Source organism: Coenobita brevimanus, chromosome 71, assembly GCF_032717465.1.
Source record: "Coenobita brevimanus isolate Jiangsu-jjx chromosome 71, ASM3271746v2, whole genome shotgun sequence".
Taxonomy (NCBI): Eukaryota; Metazoa; Arthropoda; class Malacostraca; order Decapoda; family Coenobitidae; genus Coenobita; species Coenobita brevimanus.
The window spans coordinates 22,785,473-22,810,261 of NC_137024.1; the positions used below are offsets into that span (position 1 = coordinate 22,785,473).

Sequence of the window (24,789 nt, forward strand, 5' to 3'; positions counted from 1 at the left end):
ACCGGTGAGGTTAGTGACCCCGGGCAAGAGGGTCATCGGGGCATCCCGAACCTGAGCCCCTATTCCCCGCAAGTGCCCCAACCCCAGGTGTTCAGACAACCTGAACTACTGTGCGGGCGGGGTAGTGACCAGCAGACCAGGGGTGGGACTGAAAAGAGGTCAGTCCCAAGTAATACCGTCTTGACGGTCTTGCTACACCCTCTAGGGCAGGAAGAGGCCCAAGGGCAGGAAGAGGCCCAAGGCTACGCCCTTAAAAGAGAAATAGACACAGGCTACGGCCTGACAAAGTGTGTAAAGGGGAAGGTGACCCCAGGCTCCGGCCTTAACACGCTGAGGAGAGAGAGTTGCCTGTGTGCATCCCTCTCCAGTTGTACTTTGGCTACGGCCAGAATACGGTCCAGGGTAGAGAGACCCTGTTACCGTACGTGTAGCGCTACCCAATTACGGAAGCGGCGACTCGGGGCCGGCCTCTCGCCGGAGCAGACGGGTGATCCCGTTTCTCCGTTAGTCGTTTCCCGTACAGGCAGACACTCAGCTACGGCTGGGGCACGTACCAGGGTGGAGAATTCCCTGACGGTAGGATCTGTCCATATTAGAGAGAGTGCGGCCCTTGGGCCCCTCACTCCGGCTTGTCCCCTACTGCGGGAGGAACACCACGTTGACGGCCTCTTGCCTCGGCGAAAGGGCGACCCCGATCACCCTACTGGTGTCCCTCGCACGCCGGGCAGGTTCACGGCACCAGCCAAAGTCCACACTAGGGGAAGTAGAGCCCCACCTCAGCCCAATGAACACACTCAGAGAACCACAAAGAGCGTGAGTCTCCCTCAAGCCTCTTTCCCTCCGGGGAGCCCTTCGTCGCCATCCAGGCTTCTTGGCCAAGCGGAGGCGTTAGAGTGGTGGCAAGGCCCGATTGCGGAGTTACTGCCCACACCCGGACACTCCTTAGCACTGTTGGAGCCCTACCGGAGACGCTGCCGCAGCCCAGCCCTGATGGCGCCTCTCCCCCTGAGCACCTGCAGCCCCCGGACGCCCAGGCCTTTCACCACGGTCCCTGACAACGGCGACCTAGGCTCTCTCACGCCCCGGCAGCAGAGGAAGCAGGCCCGAATCCTCCGACTGTTCGGTCCTAGTCCCGAGGGCCCCCGATCAGGTCGAGGCCCCCAGACTACAGGGCCTCCCTGCACCCCACCAGCGCGGCCCTAGGAAGGAGCCGCCCCTCAGGTCGAGGCCCTAAGCAAGAGAGCCTCCATGACAGTAAGTACCAGTGACTCAATTACCCAAGAAACAAGGGTAGAACAGTGACAGTGACAGTGACCCCTAATACAGTGACAGTGATCCAATGCACAGTGGCAGTGTCCAATGAAAGTTATATTAAACAGTCGTATCATAATAAGTCGTACGTAAACGTTAAACAGTTCAGTTCCCCCTCTCAGAAAGGAAGCGGGGAGTTTTCTGTGGAATTGAAGGTAGGTGCGTGAGTGAGCCGAAAGGCAAGTGAAGTGCTCCCCTGCGACTAGGTGACCGTGTCGGATGTCGCCATACGCACCCTACTTCTATTATAGTAACATCTCCTCCACAGACTCCCGATCACAGTGAATACAAGTGAAAATCCCCCGTTTATTATTATCCACCAGTGACACGACAATTACTCTCAATTGACAACCGCAGTGAAGTGATACCTCTTCTAAGTAACAGTAACACGTATCCCTGACTGCCCTGTGCCTAGTGTAAAGGTATATTGGATCCAGTTATAAGTGTATTATTGTATCTCTGTTTTATTGTGTGTCAAATATTGTGTATGTAGCACTGTAAGGGATAGAATTTAAGCAATAGATGTGAATCGGTGTACTGTCTCTTTTTATGCCCTGTTCCTTTGTTAGTGCATTACATCCGGTCTAGCCAAAGGACCCCGTTCCAGTGCTCGTGTTTTTACGACGAGAAGTCGCCTTAAAAACACAGCATTACATCATTAGTATCAGAGAAGCAAGTATCCTGCGAGATACTCATATCCTAGATAAGGTTTTATATTGCTACATATTGTGCTGTAATATCTGCTGATTTGTCCTGTGTCTGATTGGGGTAATATATGTGTAAAGGTTGTTGCCTAGAGTTTTTGTGTCCTGCCTCTCTTTATTGCACTAGCTCCGGTCTCGAAAGAGGACCCCGCTCCACGTTAGGTGAAATAGGAACGAGAAGTCGAGCCTAATTTCACCTAGCATTACAGGTACTATGACGGATGATTATAGGGTTTAATTATTGCCACTTTCATGCATATATGATGTAGCTTGTATTATATACAAGAAATGTCACAATTCTTGTAACTGTAAAAATAATGTATGTGTGTCAAGCGCTAGTGAATTCCCAAAAGGAAGAACTGGCGCTTTTGAGAAACAAAAGGCCAGACTATTATTACTATTATTATTACATGTTGGTCCCGGGTTTGTATGCCCGCCTCCGGGTAGGTGGTGGTGACGAGACGTCATGTTTGAATGAGGGTGTCGTCTATAGTAGGACTCGCGTATGTTTGCGGCTGTGGTGTGGTCCGCACCTGTGTACAATGGTGCCACGTTTCCCCAACTTGCGATGTGAAATGGAAGCTATTTATGTAAAAGGCATCACAAATTCGATAAATTCAGATGAATAAAACTTACACTTGTGTATTTTGATGGATGAATCAACAGTAATCTTATTATGCTCTGTTGAGCACCACCTCTCCTCCTGTAAACCTCACCTTCTTTTTCTAACGGAGACTCAGCTGTCTGAGGCAACTGACAGCAAACCCTTTTCTGTATCCTCCTACTTTCTCTACACTCTTTTCAAAGCCAAAGGTGGCTGTTGTGTATATATACGCAACAACTTATCTTGCTCTCGTGTTCCTGAACTTGATTCTTCTGAATTCTCCACACTCTGGCTTCAGCTTTCCTGTCATTCTCTGACTAAATATATCTGTGCTGTTTACTTATCTCCTAATTCTACTATCAAAAATTCTTCGACTATCTTACTTCTACGATGGAACACATTCTATCCATTTCTCCTTTCTCTGAAATCTCTATTCTTGGAGATTTCAATGTTCACCACCACCTTTGGCTCTTCTCTCCTTTCACGGATCCACCTGGTGAACAAGCCTACATCTTTTCTATCCTTAATGACCTAGAGCAGCTTGTACAGCACACTACCCGTATCCCTGACCGCCTTGGAGAGAGCTCCAACATACTTGATCTCTTCCTCACAACTAATCCTTCTGCTTACTCTGTTAATCTTTTCTCTCCGTTGGGCTCCTCCGATCACAACCTTATTACCTTAACCTGTCCTATCACTCCAGTATGGCCTGTGGACCCTCCAGGGAAACGTCGTCTGTGGCATTTTGGAGCCGCGGACTGGGAGGCCCTCAGGCAGTACTTCTTTGATTTTCCCTGGAATGATTATTGCTTCCATGGCCGTGAGCCATCTGAGTGTGCCTTGCGCATTACGGAGGTTATTCTCTCGGGCATGGAAGCATACATTCCTTTCTCATATCCTTTGACTAACGCAAGAAAGCCTTGGTTTAATCACGCTTGTTCTAATGCTGTCCGCAACAAAGAAAGGGCCTACAAAAGGTACCGGAGCCAACCCACCCCTAAATCGCATCATCTTTACATTTCTGCCCGGAATCGTGCTAAGTCTGTTCTTCGCCCTACTAAAAATAATATCATCCATACTAAATCCTCTCAACTCTCCAACTCGAATTCTTCCCGCTCCTTCTGGCACCTTGCCAAAAATCTTTCTAACAACTTTACCTCATCATCCTTCCCTCCTCTTTTCTATTCTGATGGTTCTGTAGCTATTTCTTCTACTGATAAAGCAGATCTCTTCGCACAGACTTTCTCCTCCAATTCCACCTTAGACGATTCCGGTGCTGTTCCTCCATCACTTCCCCCCTCTGACTTCCTCATGGCTGACATTAAAATTTCTTCAGTTGATGTATTTTCTGCCATCACTGGCCTCAGTACTAACAAGGCATATGGGCCTGATGGGGTCCCTCCTGTTGTTCTCAAGAACTGTGCTTCTGTGCTTACACCCTGCCTAGGCAAACTCTTTCGCCTTTGTCTGTCAACTTGTACCTTTCCGTCTTGCTGGAAGTTTGCTCTCATTCAGCCAGTCCCAAAGAAGGGTGACCACTCCCAACCCTCCAACTATCGTTCAATTGCTTTAACGTCCTGTATTTCAAAAGTTTTCGAGTCAATTCTTAATAGAAAAATTTTAAGGCATCTTTCCTATCACAACCTTCTTTCCGATCGTCAGTATGGGTTCCGTCAGGGACGCTCCACTGGCGATCTTCTCTCCTACCTTTCAGACTCCTGGTCATCCTCCTTTCGGGACTTTGGCGAAAGCTTTGCCATTGCACTTGACATCTCAAAGGCTTTCGATCGAGTCTGGCATAAATCTTTAATTTCCAAACTGCCCTCCTACGGTTTCTATCCTTCTATCTGTGCCTTCATCGCTAGCTTCCTTTCTGGTCGTTCTATAGCCGCTGTTGTAGACGGCCATCGTTCTTCTCCTAGATCTATCAACAGTGGTGTTCCTCAGGGCTCTGTCCTATCACCAACTCTCTTCCTTTTATTCATCAATGATCTTCTAAGCTGTACATCTAACCCTATCCACTCATACGCTGATGACTCCACCCTTCACCTTTCCATTCGGTTCTCGCAACGCCCATCTCAACAGTTACTTCAACAAACAAGGGATGAGGCTATGGCACACCTAATGTCTGACTTGGCTCGTATCTCTGACTGGGGTAAAAATAATATGGTTGTCTTTAATGCATCTAAGACTCAGTTCTTACACCTATCAACCCGACAAAATCTTCCACAGGTATACCCACTAATGTTTAATAATATTCAGCTTAATCCTGCATCATCCTTGAACATGCTTGGGGTTTCATTTACTCGGGACTTATCTTGGAAAGATCATATTACATCTCTTGTAAAATCTGCTTCCAAGAGATTGGGTGTGCTAAGCCGACTCCGCTCTTTCTTTACCCCTGCACAGTTGTTGACTCTATACACGGGTTTTATCCGCCTCTGTGTGGAGTACAACTCTCATGTGTGGGGAGGCTCCCCACTTACAGCTCTTCTCAATATGGTGGAGTCAAAGGCTTTTCGTCTCATTAACTCTCCTCCTCTTACTGACTCCCTTCAACCTCTGTCTCTTCGCCGCACTGTTGCATCTTTATCTCTTTTCTATCGCTACTTTAATGGTCACTGCTCCTCTGAACTGTCTGCTTGCATTCCTCTACCTCTATGACGGGCGCGTAGCACCCGTCTGGCAGCAAACTCTCATCCCTTTTCTGTCCAACTCTCTAATGCAAGAGTTAATCGTTACTCCCAGTCTTTCATTTATGCAACGGGTCAGCTCTGGAACTGTCTCCCTCTGTCTGTATTTCCTGCTGCCTATGATCTCCAGTCTTTCAAACGCAGTGTGTCCAGGCATCTCAAAATGATCGGATCTTGAATCTGGCTCTATATTGTATTTTGTTTTTCTCTTGGAGGGAACTGTTACTGCGGGCTCATGGCCTTTGGTTCCTTCTTCCTCGCATAAAAAAAAAAAAACATATTGTATAGTGCTGCTAAAAGAAATTGTAGTCACTTTTAATGGTTTTTAAGAAATTGTAGTCACTTTTAATGGTTTTTAGCGTAGTTTTAGGGTGGGTAATAATATCACAGTTATGGATGTAAGATAATGAGCCTGAAAAAAGAAGAAATATGCCAATATCCAAAGTAAAAGAAATAATTCATGTAATTCTTGTGAGTGGCAACACTTACACACCCAGTCTGGCCTAAGATAAAGTACGTACCCCTCCGTAGACCCAACCATAGCTTGTACAGGTGTTGCTTGGGAAAAATGCTCACATTTACTGGCTTTTACCATAATTTTAAGGGCGAGGAATAATCACATTTATAATCATAAGCTAATATGTAGGACAAAATAGTAGGCATATGCCAATACCGAAGTAAAAAAAAAAAAAAATTATTCACTCGCGAGCGGCAACACTTCCAAACCCATTCGGTGGCCTTGACAGATAGCTTCCCTACAGAGAGAGAGAGAGAGAGAGAGAGAGAGAGAGAGAGAGGCAGGAGAGGGGCATGCATTGAATGCATTGTCGGCATCACTAAATATAACAAAACCAAATTAACAAATGAAAGCACAATTATAAATAACTTATAAAAGAATCAAAAGTACTCAGGGTGGCTCACATTTCCTGCCAGGAGAGAGAGAGAGAGAGAGAGAGAGAGAGAGAGAGATAACGGTATAGAAAACGTGGCAACACTGTACACAGGTGCGGGCCACACCACAGCCGCAAACGTACGCGAGTCCTACTATAGGTTCCCATCGTATGTGCGTCCAGCTGAGAGAAGGTGACGACTTTCCTTAGAGAGGGTGTGACAGCTTGGGTCATGATTTGTTGAAATTAGTCCCATTTCAACTCCGGGACTATTTTGGTGGCTATACTTGAAACAATTTTTCCGAGGTGGGGGAGTGTAACGGCTATCTTCTCTCGGTCATTTTCAGAACTTATACCTAGTATAGCTTTGATCATAGACATATACGTGTGTATGTCATAAAGTTCGGAATCGAACTTGGGAAGTTGCACTTGCAGTTTGGCCGCCATGTTTGCGAATTTTCCGTTCCTTGCTGTTCCACCACCAGGTCATGAACCACCGCTAGCCGCCAGTGTTATGCAGCATATTCTGAGTCCCGACTTTTCGGCCACAGATACGGTGCAGCCCTGGGTTCTTTGTTCTCGACTGGGTCAGTCACAGACAAGGAAAGTCCAATCACCATTAGTCAAAAGGCACACTTATATATTAACAACAGACAAATACACACACACATTCTATGAGCAAAAATTGTGGAATATAACAATAACCCAAAACAGCTCTTACAATTATTCCTTTCCACCCAGTTCAGCAAGCTTGACTTTTACACAGTATTCTACCTTTCCTGATATAGAGTAACTTCCACAGTGTCACAGGTATGTTTTACAGATACACCAGATGCATTAGGTCTCGAGTATATAGCAAGGACAGTCAAGTATATCTCAATATATCAAAAGCATAACATGGACGGCAGTGTACACTCAAGTCCTTATGCATAAACGACCACGTAACATAGACGGTTTCCTATGCTGGTTATATGCATCTGTGTGACATGGACGATACTCTAGCTATCCTTATGCCACATGCGCGTTACAGAAGACGAGAGGATATAGCACTTGGGATCTATCCGTGCGTGAGCGGCTCAGGGGGAGGAAGAGGGGGAGGAAGAGGGGGAGGACGGTAATATCAGGTCTCTGGCAGGGTAGGTGATTAGGGGTTTAGAGCTTGGGGCATTGGGTTAGCACAACGGGGAGGGGTTGCACTGGTGTAATTGGTCCGTGTGTAACACTGGGGGGGGGGGGTCATATTTGGGACAAACCCGTAGTTTGGCGCCACACACTCCACATGTAAGGTTATGATCACAGGAGTCCACAATTGCACACAGGGAGGGGGCAACAAGGGGGAGGGTGCACTGAAGTGGGGAGGGAAAGGGGCGAGTCTACTGAGGTGGGGCTCGCAAACACTGGGGGGGGGGGGAATAACCTTCGAGTCTCGTATTCACGGCACTGGCGGAGTGGAGGGCACAGGTCGTGGATGGCAGGAGGGCCTACGCCGGGAGCCTTATATGGCAGCCAGTAGCGGGAAGTGGGCCGTCCAGAGTGTAGTACAGGGGTAGGTCATCTGTGTGGTCGCCACAAGTCCTGGAGGAGTTGGTGGGTGGCTCCCTAGCCATAGCGGTCCGGCAAGAGGCAGGGCTCCACAGGCCAGGGCCAAAGAGAGCCAAGAGGCGTGCCGCTCGGCGCTGGCCCTTAGTCGTCATCGGGGTCCTGAGGGTGGACCTGGGGTGGCCCAGGCTTAGAGTCAGCTGTGGGGAGGGTGGCACCCTGGCTGAGCCGCTGCCACGTCCGGCAGGGGCGGCCGTCAGGGAGGATCTGCGACCACCTGCGCCAGGGGAGGTCCGGCGGCTGCAGCACACGTCGGGGGAGGCCCGCTGGCTCCTGGGGCTGTGGTCTCATCTGCAGGAGGAGGCCATCAGGACTGGACTGAGGCTTCTCACCCTGGCAGAGTCTGACAGCACCTGCGGAGGATGAGGGCTGCAGAGATAGGACACCTGGCCTCGGGGACGTCTCGCCCAGTCTGTTCTCTGGCGGGGTACCTGCAGGGGAGCAGATTCCACCCTCTCAGGGAGAGAGAGGCGAGGAGAGGGGCACCTCACTCTGCTGCAGGAGGGGTGGGCGGAGCAAGAGCCACTACCCTCTGTAGGAGCTTGGGGACTCTCAGAGGGAGGGCTGCTGAGGGCCGGCTCTCCTACTTGGCGGGCTCGGGAGGCCCTGGTGAAACTCCGGTCCGGGGTGTGCAGAGGAGGTCCGGGGGATACTCCCTCCGCCATGCAGCCCCGTTGGGCACTCCCTGCGCTCCTACTGAGGACAGGGATGGAGAATGAATCAGAGGGGACTCCTCCTGGCATCACAGACCCTGGCGGCTGGGAGAGGGCACCTGGCGGGCTCTCCCGGCAATAACCACAGCTCCGGCAGAGTCTGCACTCCTGCCACAAGGTCTGGGACTCCTGTCCCGGTGACGTCGAGAGGAAGAGGCCTGGTGAGCCCTTTCAGCCTAAGCCGCAGCTCTGGCGTAGTCTATGCTCCTTACGTCGGGGTTGGGGCAGTACTGGGGGACGACCGGCGGCCTGTCCCAAGTGGTACCTCCGGCAGAGTGTACCCCAAGGCCAGCCTCCCGCCTGGGGAGTACCGGCGGAGGTCGTCTGGTGGACGTTCCGACGTGCCGGCTCCCGAAGGTGGGTGGCAGAGGGTGGAGAACCGGCGGTCTCTTCACCCACAGTATACCCGGTGGGTGCTACTGTGCCGCTGCTCCCTTGGGGTATAGCGAACCTTCAGGCTCCTCCTGAGTCCTCTGTTAAATAGGAGGCCGATCCATTGGACTTGGCGTCCGAGGGTTTGCTTGGGATCTTGCCGCTGCAAGTCCCACCCCGATTCTGGTGGGTGTTCCCTCCGCTGAAGTGTAGTGTACTTTTCATGTACACTGCCGGGTGGTCTGGCTGCAGGGAAGAGGGGCGTCGGGTCAAGGGGGAGATACGTCGCTCTTGCCTGGACGGCTTGTCAGGTAAGACAGCCTCCCTATCATCTCCTCGTGGGGTTGGTGTCACCCACTCGTACTCTTCTCCTGGGGTTGTGGTGTCAGGTTCACCCCGACGCGCGGGGTACGGCTTGCCTAATCTCTGTACCATTTACAACAATAAACATATCAATTCAATTTGTACTGACAGTCTAGCTCATTTCACCTCATTATTCCACGGAAAATGAAAATTAACGATTTGTTTTGATGGAGCACTACAAATTGTATAAGAAAGAGGAAGAAGCGGTGTATGAGGCCTCCAATTTCCCGCAGATTCCTTTAACTTTGTAATGCATTACTGGGACGCTGCCTGATCATGACACCCATTTCAAAACAGGGAAGTATTTTAATGGAGTATATTACCTAGAACAACAACTTAAAAACCGCAACTTGAATGTCAGTGCCACTTGCAGATAGGACACTACAAACTTGTAGCGCATTTGGTATAACCAATACGGTAAGTTGCTTTTTACACGAAATCATATTTTTTGGTGTAAGTTCGTTATACAGTTGAAAACAAGTACGCTTAATGCTGCCTTTCTGCAAGTCCTGATTGCCAACAGTTGGGAGTGAGAACTGAGTTCTCCAAATAACAAACGATGAAAATTTTATGGGAAGGGTTTATTCACCTGGTTGGCTAGCCAATTACAATTAATAGTATGGCTCGGTAGGAATCTGCTTTTCAAGAAGTAGGGCAGCCCATACCCCCTGGCATGCCAGCACCGTTTCCTATATACATCATCATCAGAATAGACTATTGATTAGAGGCTGAGTTTTGTGCCATATGCACTGTAGTTGCACTACTTGAAGGACTTCAAATTATGAATCATAGTTATTCAATATAGTCGAACAGGATGTGACCTAGTTGTGAGTGGAGGAACTTTTTAAATGATGCAACTGAGTCAGCACCAACAGCATTGTCTGAAAGAGAGTTCCAGAGGTCTATACATCTAATGCTGAAAAACCTGCATCTACACTTGGCTGAATCTATGGCACCTGGTATGAGTTAATGAAGGAAGAGAAAAAAAGCTCAGGCGGTGCAATTGGGGACTGGCGATGGAAGATTTTCCAGCATTTAATGAGGTCAGCTCTGATCGGTCTCCCTTTTACAGAATACAGGCCCAGGTTTTTCAGACGGTCAGCATAACTGAGTTCGGACAGGCCATTGATTTGCTTAGTCCATCTGCGCTGTACAGACTCCAGGAGCCTCTGGTCTCCATGGTAGCCTGTGTTCCATACAGTGGAACCAAACTCCATGATGGGTCTGATGTGGGATTTGAATAAAGTCAACATAAAATCTCGGTCTTGACAGAGGGTGGACTTCAGTAAATTATTTGCCAGGCCTACTGCCCTTTTTACAGTATTTCTTATGTGTGAATGAAATTTCAGTGAACTGTCAACCAGGATACCCAAGTTTTTGTGTGTAGTTTCTACGGAGAGGCTGGTGTTGTTCATGTGATATTACTGAAGTGCGCCAAAAGAATTCCAGTCTACTGGGCCTCTCTGACAGCGCAGAACAGTACACTTGTCAAGATTGAAACGTAAACCCCAGGACTCAGCTACATTGTAGACCATATCAATATCCTTCTGGCATGTACTTATATCTGCAGCTAATGTCGAACAAGTGTTTTGGCACAACTTCAGGTAAATCTTCATGTCGTCAGCAAAGAATTTACATTTGGAGCGTATGTATGAGGGTAGAAAGTTTATATATACCAGAAAGAGCAAGGGGCCTAGAACAGATCCCTGGGGAACACCGCTGAGAACATTGCTTGAGGAACTGGCGCAGCCGGACACAGACATTTGCATGGTGCGGCCGGACAGGAAGTCAGAGATCCAAGTCAGCAAGGAACCACTGACCCCAAGTAGCCTCAGCTTGTCAGTGAGTATCAAATGGTTGATGATGTCAAAGGCTTTGCTAAAGTCAAACAAGACATCATTCACAACATACCCAGCATCCGCCCATGCCGTAACATCATTATACACAAGTAACAGCTGGTCATCTACTGTTCTACCCTGTCTGAATCCATACTGTTCATTTGACAGCACTCCGTTAGTGTCAAGGTAGTTGTATAATGCCTCTGTAATAAATCTTTCCAGGGTTTTGCAGCAGACAGAGGTTAGGCTAATAGGCCTATAATTAAGAGGTTTGTGTCGAGAGCCTTTCATGAATATAGGAATGATAATGGATTTTTTCCAATCATGTGGCAATTTACCAATGGTGACAGACTTTTGAAATATCAAAAACAAGGGTAAGGCTAAGGCTGGGCAATATTTCAGAAGACTGGGGTGGAGGCCATCAGGTCCCATACTGGTGTTCGGGTCCAGTGCTGCGAGCCTATTTCTCACTTCTTGCAAGGATAGGGTCACTCTGTCGAGGATACCCTCAAAAGTTTGGTGAGGGAAGGGAGCATAAGGAGCATGAGTTGAGTAAACTGTACAAAAATGTGTAGCAAAAGTTTCTGCCATCTGAGTACAGTCAGATGTTGACACTCCATTGTCCAGTCTTATGGGGCCTACTGAGGGTGCACCCCCCCTGTGGCGGGGGGGACACAACCTGGCCGCACTATGGGGTGGTACTACTACTCTGCGGCCAGGTTGTGTTAGGAAGAATACTGCCACCGTATTCCCTGCGTGTCGTAAAAGGCGACTAAAAGGGGCGGGGTGAGGGGACTAGGGACCCCCTCCTCTGTTTTGTAGTTCCTAAAAAGAGACAGGCCAGAGAAAGGGATGGGGGATGGAGTTATCCCCGTACCCTGAAGATTGGGTCTATGAATGTGCGTGGATGTAGTACGATTGAGGCTAAAAGGGAGGAGATTGGGAGAATGTTTGTGAGATGAAAGTTGGATGTGTTAGCTTTGAGTGAAACGAAGATGAAAGGGAAGGGGGAATCTATGTTTGGAAGTGTGAATGGAAGATTGTCAGGTGTTGATAGAGGAAGGGCAAGAGAAGGTGTGGCCTTGTTAGTGAGTCCGGAAGTTCAGCAATGTTTGATTGAATGGAAGGAGGTGTCATCGAGACTGATGTGGGTGAAAGCGAAATTTGAACGTGAGTTGTGGGTGTTTGTGAGTGCATATGGGCCTGGTAGTGAAAGGGATGAACAAGAGAGGGAGTCTTTCTGGAATGATGTTGATGAGTGTCTGCAGAGTTTTGAAGCGAATGTGAATGTGGTAATGGTGGGAGATCTGAATGCTAGAGTGGGAAATGTAGCAGTTGAAGGTGTAGTTGGTATGCATGGTGTGCCTGGAAGAAATGAAAATGGGGAACGAATGATAGCGATGTGTGTTGAGCGAGAGATGGTGATTGGGAATACGCTGTTTGAGAAGAAAGATATTTATAAGTATACATGGGTGAGACAGGAGGGTGGAAGGGTTGTTGATAGAGCCTTGATGGACTTTGTGGTTGTGTCTAGGAATGTAATAGGAAGATTGTTGGATGTGAGAGTTCTGAGAGGGGAGGGTGGAGGTATGTCTGACCACTACCTGGTGGAGGGAAAGTTAAGAGTAGGAAAGAGATGGATGAGAGCTAGGAGGGTTAGGTGTGGCAGGGAGGTTTTGAAAGTGAGTGAGTTGGATAAAAGAGAGAAAAAGATAGAGTATCAGGAGAAATTGAAAGATGAGTGGAACGCAGTGAAAGATCGGGAAAATGGCAGCGTGGAGGAGGAATGGCAGTTGTTTAAGAGTGCTGTGGTGGGGCATGCAGAAGAGGTGTGTGGTGTGAGACGTGTGGGTGGTGGTGTAAGAAAAGGAAGTGAATGGTGGTGCGAGGAAGTAAGTATGGCTGTGGCAGAGAAGAGACGTGCATATGAAGTGTGGCTGCAGAGGAAGGATGAGATGTCATATGAAAGGTATAAGGAGAAGAGGAATAGAGCGAGAAGGGCTGTGCGTGATGCTAAAGTGGCAGCAGATGAGAGGTGGGGTAGGCGGCTGACAGAGAATTTTCAGCAGAATAAGAAAATGTTTTGGAAGGAGGTGAAAAGGGTGCGAAAGGGAGAGTCTGGGAAGGAAGAACGAGTAAAAGCAGAGGATGGAAGGATGTTAATTGAGATGGATGCAGTAAGGAAGAGATGGGCAGAGTATTTTGAAAGATTGTTAAATGTAGAGGAGGAAAGGGTGGCTGAGATTGTGGCAGATGGAAGGGTGCGAGGAATAAATGTGTTGGGAGAGTTGAATGATTCTTTGATCACGAAGGAAGAAGTGGAGAAGGCAGTAAAGGAGATGAAAACAGGGAAAGCTGCAGGTATGGATGGGTGTGCTGTGGAATGCCTGAAGGGTGGTGGAGTGACTATTGTTGACAGGTTAGTAAGATTGTTGAATGTGTGCTTTGAGAAAGGTATGGTGCCAATTGACTGGGCAAGTGCTTGTGTGGTCCCGTTGTATAAAGGCAAGGGTGATAAGTATGAATGTACTAGCTTTAGGGGTATAAGTCTGTTGAGTGTTGTAGGTAAGGTGTATGGTAGAGTGTTAATTATTAGAGTTAGAGAGGGTACAGAGGGAGTGATTAGTGATGAGCAGTGTGGCTTTAGGAGAGGGAGGGGATGCGTTGATCAGGTGTTTGCTGTGAGACAAGTGTGTGAAAAGTATTTAGCGAAAGGCAAGGATGTGTTTTGGGCATTTATGGATTTAGAGAAAGCGTATGATAGAATTGATAGGGAGGCTTTGTGGACTGTTTTAAGATTGTATGGACTTGATGGTAGGTTACTAAAAGGGGTGAAAAGTTTTTATGTAAATAGTAGAGCGTGTGTAAGAGTGGGAAATGCTGTGAGTGATTGGTTTCCCGTGAGAGTGGGGCTGCGACAGGGATGTGTGATGTCGCCTTGGTTGTTTAATATTTACATGGATGGTGTTGTAAGGGAGGTGAATGCAAGAGTTTTAGGTGGTCTGAGTCTGGTAAATGTTGATGGAGGAGAGTGGAATCTGAAGCAGCTGCTGTTTGCAGATGATACTGCACTGGTGACTGATTCAGAGGAGAGATTGAGACAGTTGGTAGAGGAGTTTGGAAGGGTGTGTGAAAGGAGGAAATTGAAAGTAAATGAGAATAAGAGTAAAGTGATGAAGTGTACGAGGTTGATAGATGGTAGGGGGATGAATATAGTTTTGAATGGTGAGTTGCTTGAGGAGGTAGATTGTTTTAAATATCTAGGGTCACATGTTGCTGTGGATGGAAGAATAGATGCAGAAGTGAAGTTTAGAATAAATGAAGTAGGAAAGGTGCTGGGAGGAATGAAAAAAGTGTTTAAATGTCGTTCACTTAGAATGGATGTAAAAGAGAAGGCTGTATGAGGGTGTTGTGGTACCGACTGCATTATATGGGGCTGAAACATGGAATATGGGTGTAGCAGAGAGGAAAAGTTTGAATGTAATGGAGATGAGATGTCTGAGGAGTATGTGTGGAGTGACGCATATGGATCGGGTGCGAAATGATGAAGTGCGAAGGAGAACTGGAGTTGTTCGGGAGATGGCTGGTAGAGTTGAGCAGAGGGTGTTGCAATGGTTTGGACATATGGAGAGAATGGATAATGAGCGATTGGTGAAAAAGATAACTAGATCTGATGTGAGAGGTGTAAGGCTGAGAGGAAGACCACGAATAGGATGGATGGACAGTGTGAAGAGAGCGCTGGATGTGAGAGGGATGTCTGTTGAGCAAGGAAGAGTGGCTGTGCGTGACAGAAATAAATGGAGAGAAATTGTGAATGAATAAGTGATGACGCAGCCCTGAGGGGATATTCTCCCGCATTTGGTCTGATCAGCTAGTCAGGTCAGGTGCGGGTAAGGGGATGGGTCTGTTATGATGTGGCAGGGGTAAACCAGTTCTGCTGTCGGGCCCTGCTGCGGATGTCACTGATTGCATTGCCCAGTTGACCCTTGTGCGGTGTGGTGCGGTGAGGATCTGTCCGTTCTCCCCTTTGGGGCTAAGATGCAAATGAATGTGTTTGAATGGATGAGTAAATGGAGAGTGAGTCGTCCTGTCTCGGCTACCTCCCTTTCCTTGGGGGAAGCAGCCTAGGTATATAGATAGATAGATAGATAGATGTACTGGTGAAATGGTTTTGAGGAGACCTGTAGTTTTCTAATCAGTGACATTTCGTGATTGATTTGCATGTGTGTAAAGTAGTTACGAAAGCTGTCGTTGAGAGAGTCGTAGTGTGATAGAGCTTGGGAAGCCTCAGGATATAGTCTTCCATAAACACTCCTGGATTGTTTGTATGTTTCCCAGGCTTTCCTGTGATGGTTTTCAAGGCCTTGGGAGGTGATCTGGGAGGTGGGGAAGGTGTGCTAGGCATATTCGGCACATACTGGTCAACTAATGGGCTAAGGATGGACTGCAGTCTGTCATACATGGCATCAATTGACAGGCTTTGGAATTCAAAATGCCAGTCTGTTTCATGCAGATGATTATTTATTTTGTTGTATTTGGCTTTATGCCAGGAGCGCTTGGTGTGCAAATAGCTATCTGTCACAACAGCGGCCTGAAAATAATAGTAGCACCGGACAGTGTCCACAACTGGGCAGGGGACTCACTACCTCAATTTCTCCAACTCTATCATTCTCAGATGTGAAGACAAGATCTAGAGTGGTGCCTGAGCTTAAATATGTGGGCATTGTTACCCACTGGTTCAGACCTAGACATCCAAAACAGTCCAGGAACGACTGGTAGAGGGGAGGATATTTCATAGCCAGTGCTGTGCTTGATTTCCAGTTGGTAAGGGGTAAGTTAAAGTCCCCAACAATTAGTACCTCTTTGGATGGACAGAAGTCTAGTAAGAAATTTAGTAATGCTTGGTTATCAGCATCACTGTTAGAAGGAGGGCGATATATTACTATTACGTACAGGTTAAATGTAAGTAAATGGATGGCACAGACATTATCATAGTTGGTGTTGATACCTACATAACTTATTCTACTCCTTATATATATATACATACTCCGTGCTTACGGGTATTGTCTTTGGTGTCAGCACATGAGAGGTTAAAGTTATTAACTTGAGCAAATGAATCGGGGATTTCAGGCAGCAGCCAGGTTTCAGCGACTCCAAAAATATCTATACCATTGTCTGATAGAAAATCAGTGATAATATGTAATTTATTAATGATACTATTTACATTGCAGAACCCGAATTTCAAATTGTGAAAACTCACTGTTGCCTGGGAGGACTGCAAGGTTAATGGTTTAAATTTCTCGTGGGTGTATTATCTTGTGAGTGGGTTGCAGCAACCTGAGTGTCCAAAGGGGTGAGCTGGGTTCGGGAAGTCCTGGGTATAACCATGGCATCTCCAGCAGCATGGGGGCTAGCTGGGCAGGTATTGGTGGGTCCCCTGGCCGCTCCTCCATTGGCAGTGCTACGCTGTGCACGCCTGGCACGCAGTTCCATTCTTTGGTTGTATGTCAGGTCCCTATTGATATAGATGTGGCTAATGACACCAACACTCAGTGGAAATATTTGTTGCTACAGAATAGGCTGTAGAAGGCATTCTTTACGAGTTCTGTGAAAATAATATTACTTAGCAGTGATAGATTTGCTTTTCCTAGTAAAACGAGGATTCTTGAATCCAAAAAAAAAGTGTCATAGACATGCCATATCTGCTAGATTAGTAAAAATGGGTAAGCTTTGCTGTTCATGATAACACTCATGGAAAAAACAGGACACTTTTTATCTTCATAAATACTGGGTAAATCAAGAGTTTATACAAATCCATCAGCAGTTCAGTTAGTGGATTAAGACCCACCATGAACATACAGGTATACCCTGGTTTAACAATGCAGTTGGTTAAGTAAAACCCCATCATTAGGTGGGGTATTGTATCTCTGGGTAGATTTAACGGGTAAAGTATAGGGATGCGTTTTTGAGCCTTGGGTTTCCCCCCCAACCAAGTCCTAAACCCATCCAGATGAGTCCAAAAACAAGTTTAAAGCCAGTCTAAATGGTCTAACAGCTGTAAAAGAAGCTAACTTAAGCCAAACATGTAAATAACTCACTAAAACCAAAATAAAATCTGAAAATCATTAATTATAAGTCTGGAAGAAATCAAGATTAGTAAACTGTACCCCAAAATGATATTGTTTGCCCCGTCTGTGGCTAAAACACATTAATCAGTCTAAAAATAGTTTATAAATCAACCTAAACACACAATTTTAGTCTAAAATAACATCAGAATTGGTAAAAAAGCAAAACAAAAACCATGATTAAAACAGGATTTGGCCATCATTTAGACAGGGTATGGTGGTATTTCTACCCCCATGGCTAAGCCAGGGTATCGCATCTAGGGGTATCGTATATCGAGGTATACCTGTATTTATATACAGCAAAACCTCACTGTAACAGACTAATTGGAGCCCAATCCATTCCGAAAAAAGCGATGTTCCGATAAGAGCAACATCTGGACTTTCCCCTGCTAATCCGGACTTTTTCTAATAGGTATATATAGCCTATCAGACATTAGTACGGATTGCACCAGTGGCTTTTAAATTGTTTTCACTACCATTGCAGTACAGCATAGGGTTGCCATACGTCCGGATTTTCCCGGACATGTCCTGCATTTAGGTGTCAAAATCTTCATCCGGGAGGAATTTTAAAAATTCTCCAAAAGTCCAGAATTTCAGCTTCCATCACTTTTTCTAAAAAAATCTAATATACCATTCAACTCTAATGATGAGAGAGAGAGAAAAAGACCTTCGTTGTTTTCGTCAACTATTAAGTGTTGCCAACTTCGCTGGCTTAGTGCTAGCAGGTAGCTAAACTGTCCTGTCGTTTTCTATTGTTCAGCCACAAGCTCTTATTTTTTCTTCTTCCATGGTGGTGTTATAGCCATAAAATAAATGGTAATTGTACACTATTATTGGATTAGTTTTCATTGTTACACTGCAGCATGTGTTACTCTTATGATCTTACCCTGCATCAAATTTTAGCATTTTTCAGTCATAATGTAGCCAATTCTGTACTCTGCCTGGTTTCCTTTATATTGTAAAAAGATTGAAGATTGTGATACAGTACAGCAGTACTGGTGTGTGTGTGTACATATATGTATATATATATATATATCATCATCATCATCATCATCATCAGCCGTTGAGGTCCACTGCAGGACTGGTCTATCCCTACTGAAGCAGGGACGATACAGCCAATGTATCTCTACCTAGTGGCTTAGGCTGTCTGGTAGAGACTGTATGTAGAGTGAGAAGTGCTTGTGAGTGTAATTGTAGTGTTGCAGTGGCTTTGGATGTGTGTGTAGTCTGTGAACCAAGTGTAATCGGCCCGCCTTAAGCCGACTTATTTATATATATACAATATATATATATATATATATATATATATATATATATATATCATGGTACTTGAAGCCCTTTCACGTGACTTTAGAAACGGATTCCCGTGGGAGTTGTTGTATGCTGATGATTTGGTGTTGATTGCAGAGAATGAAAGGGAGGCGGAGGAAAGGTTTAGGAAGTGGAGTGATGGTATGGGGCAAAAGGGTTTAAGGGTAAATGCAGATAAAACAAAAGTGATGATATCTAGGGTTGGTGGCGGTACTGTCAAAGACGAGGGAGAGTGGCCATGTGCAGTTTGCCACAAGGGCGTGGGAAGTAATTCCATCTTTTGCAGTGTTTGTGATAAATGGGTGCATAAGAGATGTAGTGGTATCAGAGGTAGACTGTGAGATAATGCTGATTTTATGTGTACGGCGTGCCGGGGTGAGCAGGTGGAGATCGTCAGACGTGAAAAGATTGAACTTGCTGGTGAATCTCTTGAGTGTGTGGAAGAGTTTTGTTATTTGGGAGACATGTTGTGTGCTGGAGGTGGGGCTGGAGCTAGCTCTGTGGCTAGGGTGAGAAGTGGTTGGAAGAAGTTCAGGGAGCTCTTGCCTCTCCTGACATTGAGAGGGCTCTCCCTACGTGCTAAGGGGTCTTTGTATGCAGCATGTGTTAGGAGTGTAATGCTGTATGGCAGTGAGACCTGGGCAGTGAAGGAGGAAGACATTCGCCGGCTCAGACGTACAGAAATGACAATGATTAGGTGGATGTGCAGTGCATCCCTGCGTCCAAGGCCTGGAGGGGTTGGGTTTACAATGGAAGAGTTGAGAGGTAGGATGGGACTGGAGTGTATTGGTGTTGTGATGAGGAGAGGTAGATTGAGGTGGTTTGGACATGTGGAGAGGATGAGGGATGATAATTGGGTGAGGAAGGTGAGAAGTGTTAATATTGGGGGTGGGGTTGTGAGGGGTAGACCGAGAAAGACATGGGACGAGGTCATTAAGTGTGACCTTAGGGTTAAGGGACTGAACAGGGAGGCTGCAATGGATCGTGCAGCGTGGAGAGCCGCCATTAGGTGACCAAGGCCGACACATGCAAGCATGTTGGAGCCTTTAAAAACGAAACGAAACGAAACGAGTACCCTCGCGTCCAACACGGTAATATTGTCATGCATGGGTCACGTGTTGGACCAAAAACGTGTTGGACTAACAATAGAGCTTATGGGGAAAAATGAATTATGTCAGCAACCCTAGGAAAAGTCATGCTAAATACCTACCATATACCTATACATATATTGGTATTGTTGTAATTATAATAAATGGTACTGTGCTATGAATGATAACTAACCTTTTTGGATAGTGTTGGTGGGCTTGCTGGGAATGGGAGGTGGTATCAAAGGCTGTTGGTAGTCCTACTGGGTCCCCAGAGGATGGCTGCTGGCGTCACTAGCAGGTAATGGCTGTTGCTCCTCCTCAACCTCCCCCATAAATCCTTCGAAATCACACTCAGAATCACTATCTTCGTCCACAGCCATGGAAGGTCCTGCTTCTGCCTGTCCTAGCACTGTAATCCTCGGCAAAGGGCATGCTTCTCACACTGTTGCCAGAGCCACGTCTCGTGACTATGGAAAGTGATCGCTGTCGCTGACTCGGTAGAGAATAAGGAGAAGCAACTTTGTTTATAAACTGGTACACATGCCGATGAGAAGGGTTTCAAAATGATTGATATTTATTCTAAAATATTAATATGTATTCAGTGTCAGGCTAAATGTTCAATGCTGTAGTACGATACATTCTCTGTCGAGTTGCCTGGGTTTTGGTCATATTGTTTTGCCCGACGTATCCTCGGCAGGAATCCATCCAGATGAATTCCAAATGCCCGTGGTATCGTCGGCAATTTTACCACGTTACCATTCCGATTTACCATCGTATCCTTGGCAAACCTGGTATGAAGTGCCGTGTGATAGCCTTCGGCTGCCAGGATCTTTTCGTGGTTTTTTATTATGGTCCTCACATTGGCTTCATTCATGTCATAGGCCTTGGCAATGTCAACTTTCCTCTCCCCTTTCTTCTTCCTCTCGATGCTTTCTAGCTTGGTAGCCTGAGGGAGGTGCCGACGCTTCTTGGGGTTCTCAGAAGGCTTCCTAGGCATCGTGAGCAGGGTAAAATGCAGCAAGAAAAAAGCACCTTCCAATGCGAATTATGCGACTGAGTGGCGCTGTGGAGGGAGAAATTTAAACAAAACATCACGTGACAGCAGAAGCATTTTTAATTAGGCGGCATCACGATCATGTCATGATAGCGGACGAGTAAAGCTACTTGATCAGAAGTTTTCATTGGCTATCATCATCATGGGAATGTCCAGTATGACTTTGTTGGACCGGGGGTGATCGTACTAGAGGTGAACTCTGAGGATTTCGCCCACTTCTCGGAGCTCTGTGCGAGTTGTGCTAACACACTCGTGTTGCAGTAATTAAATCGTATTAAATAATACTAATTATTTGCTCTCCGTGCTGGACGTGAATCGTGCTGGACTAACGCGTGTTGGACGTGAGGGTAATATATATATATATATATATATATATATATATATATAGAGCAGATGGAAGGGGTGGAAGACGTATGTAAGATATTCACGGAAGAGATAAGTGCAGCGTGTGAGGCGGTTTGTGGAGTGAGGAGGAGATGCAAGGGTGTGCAAGGGACAGCATGGTGGAATGATGAGGTGAAACAAGCTGTGGAACAAAAGAAGAAGGCATATGGTGAATGGTTGGCGAGTAGAGGTAGGGGAAAAGATGAGAGAGAGAAGAGAGAGGTATATGTGAGCAGGAGAAGGGAGGTTAACAGACTGGTGAAGGAGAGTAAGAAGAAAGTGGATGAAGAGTTTGGGAGGAATCTGAGTGTGAAATGGAGGGAGAGTAAGAAATTGTTTTGGAAGGAGGTAAAGAAAGTAAGGCAGTGTGAAAGGGGAAATAGTAGGGGAGTGAAAGATAGGAATAATAGATTGTTGGTGGAGAAGAGAGAGAAATTGAGGAGATGGAAGGAGCACTTTGAGGATTTGTTGAATGTAGAGAGTGAGAGCAGTGTGAGTATAAGTGGTTGGGGAATGGCTGGGAGAAGAAGAAATGAGAGGAGGGAGGAAGAGATCAGTAGGGCGGAAGTAGTGGAAGCGATGAAGAAAATTAAGCTGGGAAAGGCCCCAGGAATTGATGGAGTGTGTGGTGAAATGCTTAGGTATGGGGGTGAGATTGTTGTGGAGTGGATATGGAAGTTGTGTAGATTGGCTTGGGAAGAGGGAAGGGTTCCAGAGGACTGGAAATCAGGTATAATTGTTCCTCTGTACAAAGGAAAAGGGGAGAGAGAAGTATGTGGTAACCATAGGGGTATTTGCCTTCTTAGTGTGACTGGTAAAATATATGGTAGAATACTCATTGATAGGGTTAGGCATATGACAGAGGAGCTAGTTGGAGAAGAACAAGGGGGATTTAGGAAGGGAAAAGGGTGTGTAGATCAGATATTTGTTCTAAGATGTTTAGTGGAGAAGTATCTAGAGAAGGGAAGGAAAGTGTATGCTGCCTTCATGGACTTGGAGAAAGCTTATGACAGAATAGATAGGCAAGGTATGTGGAAGGTATTAAGAATATATGGAGTGGAGGGGAAATTGTTGAGTGCTGTGAAGAGTATGTACGAGGGAGCTAGGGCTACGGTGCGAGTGGATGGTGAGCTGAGTGAGTTCTTTGATCTCAATGTGGGACTGAAACAGGGTTGTGTGATGTCTCCATGGCTGTTTAATATATATATGGATGGGGTTGTAAAGGAGGTGCAAGGTAGGGCAGTGGATGTGGGGGTGGCCCTAATGAATGAGGGTGAGATTTGGAAGCTTCCGGTGTTGCTGTTTGCTGATGATACAGTATTGTTGAGTGAAGATGAATGGGAGTTGCAAGGTTTGGTGAATGAATTTGGGACAGTGTGTAGGAGGAGGAAGCTGAAAGTTAATGTAAACAAAAGTAAAGTTATGGTGTTTGAGAGGAATGAAGTCACAGAGTGTGCAGTGAGGTTGGATGGTGAGGATATGGAGAATGTGAGTGCATTCAAGTACTTGGGTAGTGTGATTGGGTAGTGTGATGGAACTTTGGGGGATGAAGTACGTGAAAGGGCACAGCAGGGAAGAAAGGTTGTTGGTACACTGAAAGCAGTGATGAGAAATAGGGAGGTGAGTATGGAAGTTAAGAAGTCACTGCATGATGGTATTGTGATCCCTACCCTGACATATGGAAGTGAGGCGTGGACCTTGCAAGAGGGGAACAAGTCAAGAGTGAGAGCAGTGGAAATGAGTTACTTGAGAGGAGCACGTGGAGTGACGTGGAGGGACAGGTTGACGAATGAAGAAGTGAAGGAACGTTGTGGGGTAGATGTGGATGTGGTTGAAAAGATTAGGAGAAATACACTGAGGTGGTTTGGACATGTGGAGAGAATGGAGAATGAAAGACTGACTAAGAGGGTGTATGTAGGTGAGGTGGAGGGAGGGAGAGGGAGGGGTAGACCGAGGATGAGGTGGAGGGATGGAGTTGAGAGGTATATGAGGGAGGGGGGGGGGTGAGTTGGGGGGAGGGGAGTCAAATGGTGGGTGACAGAGTGACTTGGAGGCGTTTTGTCTGCGGCCACCCTTTGCGGGATTAGGGCGTCGGGCTATAGATAGATAGATATATATACATATATATATATATATATATATATTTATACTATATATATATATATATATATATATATATATATATAAATATATATATATATATTCACTCAATCCTCGTAAATCGCGTGGTCATAAATCACGGATTCAGAAATCACGGCTAGGTGGCCGTCAGACTGCCAGCAACCTTAAATCACTATTAAGTCACGAAAATCGCAGATCTAGGCACCCAAGTGGGCCTTTCTGAGGAGAACCGTAAACCGCGGCATGCACTCTGAAAATCGCGACCCAACAACCAATCACCACGCGTCTCTGGTGGCATATGCGCATACTAATGCTGCCATGTTGTTGTTGTTCTTGTCCCGCCAGTCAACACACTACAGACCGTAGCAACGGAGTATGTGAGTTACCTGCCTTTTTTGTGCAACTTACCCCCGCCCCTCCCGACCCCCCAATGAAGCACTCTAAGCAGTATGGCTTCAAGAAGTTGCCGCAGTTGTACAGTCAACGTTTGGAGCTCATTCGTCGTGTTGAGAAGGGAGAGAAGTTTTCAAAGCTAGCGAAAGAGTTTGGGAAGAACAAGTGCTGAGAGGTTCTAAGTTCTTCCCAACACCACCCCACTCCATTCACTTAAGCAATTTCATCATAGGATTAAGGTGAGATCTCTTAACATGGCTGATTTCTATCTAATACATGCACTGAAAGTTCCTAAATATGTATGTTTGTGTTTGATGGTGCCTAGATAGGTTTAGGTAGGGTGCTGTGGGGGCGGGTTGGCCAAAGTCCAGACCCAAATTAATTTTTCACATAAGAGTTATTATTCATAAATCACGGAATTCATAAATCACGGCAGTGGTCCAGACCCAAATTGCCGCGATTTATGAGGATCATCATCAGCCATTTCAGTATCCACTGCAGGACTAGCCTATCCCGACCGAAGTGGGGACGATACAGCCAATGTATCTCTACCAAGTGGCTTAGGCTGTCTAGTAGAGACTGTATGTAGGGTGAGAAGTGCTTGTAAGTGAAAGTCGTCCCGGTGATGACTCAAGGTGCCTGGAACCACTGTCTGACTCTCTTCTTCTTCATTTCTGCAACATTCGTGGCCTTTCCTCTAACTTTCGCTCTGTTCAACACCACCTCTCCTTCTCTAAACCTCACCTTCTTTTCCTAACTGAGACTCAGCTGTCTGAGGCAACTGACAGCAAACCCTTTTCTGTATCCTCCTACTTTCACTTTCTTTATACTGATTTCAAAGCCAAAGGTGGCTGTTGTGTATATATATGCAACAACTTATCTTGCTCTCGTGTTCCTGAACTCGATTCTTCTGAATTCTCTACACTCTGGCTTCGGCTTTCCTGTCATTCTCTGACTAAATATATCTGTGCTGTTTACTTATCTCCTAATTTTACTGACTATCAAAAATTCTTTGACTATCTTGCTTCTACGATGGAACACATTCTATTCATTTCTCCTTTCTCTGAAATCTCCATTCTTGGAGATTTCAATGATCACCACCACCTTTGGCTCTCCTCTCCTTTCACTGATCCACCTGGTGAACAAGCCTACATCTTTTCTATCCTTAATGACCTAGAGCAGCTTGTACAGCACCCTACCCGTATCCCTGACCGCCTTGGAGAGAG

The 24,789-nt window shown here is 46.3% G+C and overlaps 1 protein-coding gene across 1 annotated transcript in view; it reads left to right on the plus strand.

Annotated features, from left to right (window-relative positions):
* The first annotated feature begins 8,516 nt into the window (after positions 1-8,516).
* Positions 8,517-24,789, plus strand: part of LOC145406702 (ankyrin repeat domain-containing protein 16-like) — a 437,213-nt gene continuing 420,940 nt past the window's right edge. The window contains exons 1-2 of the mRNA XM_080277804.1: positions 8,517-8,675; positions 8,743-8,871. Of these exons, the coding sequence (XP_080133930.1) occupies positions 8,517-8,675; positions 8,743-8,871 (288 nt within the window). The remainder of the gene's footprint in view (positions 8,676-8,742; positions 8,872-24,789) is intronic.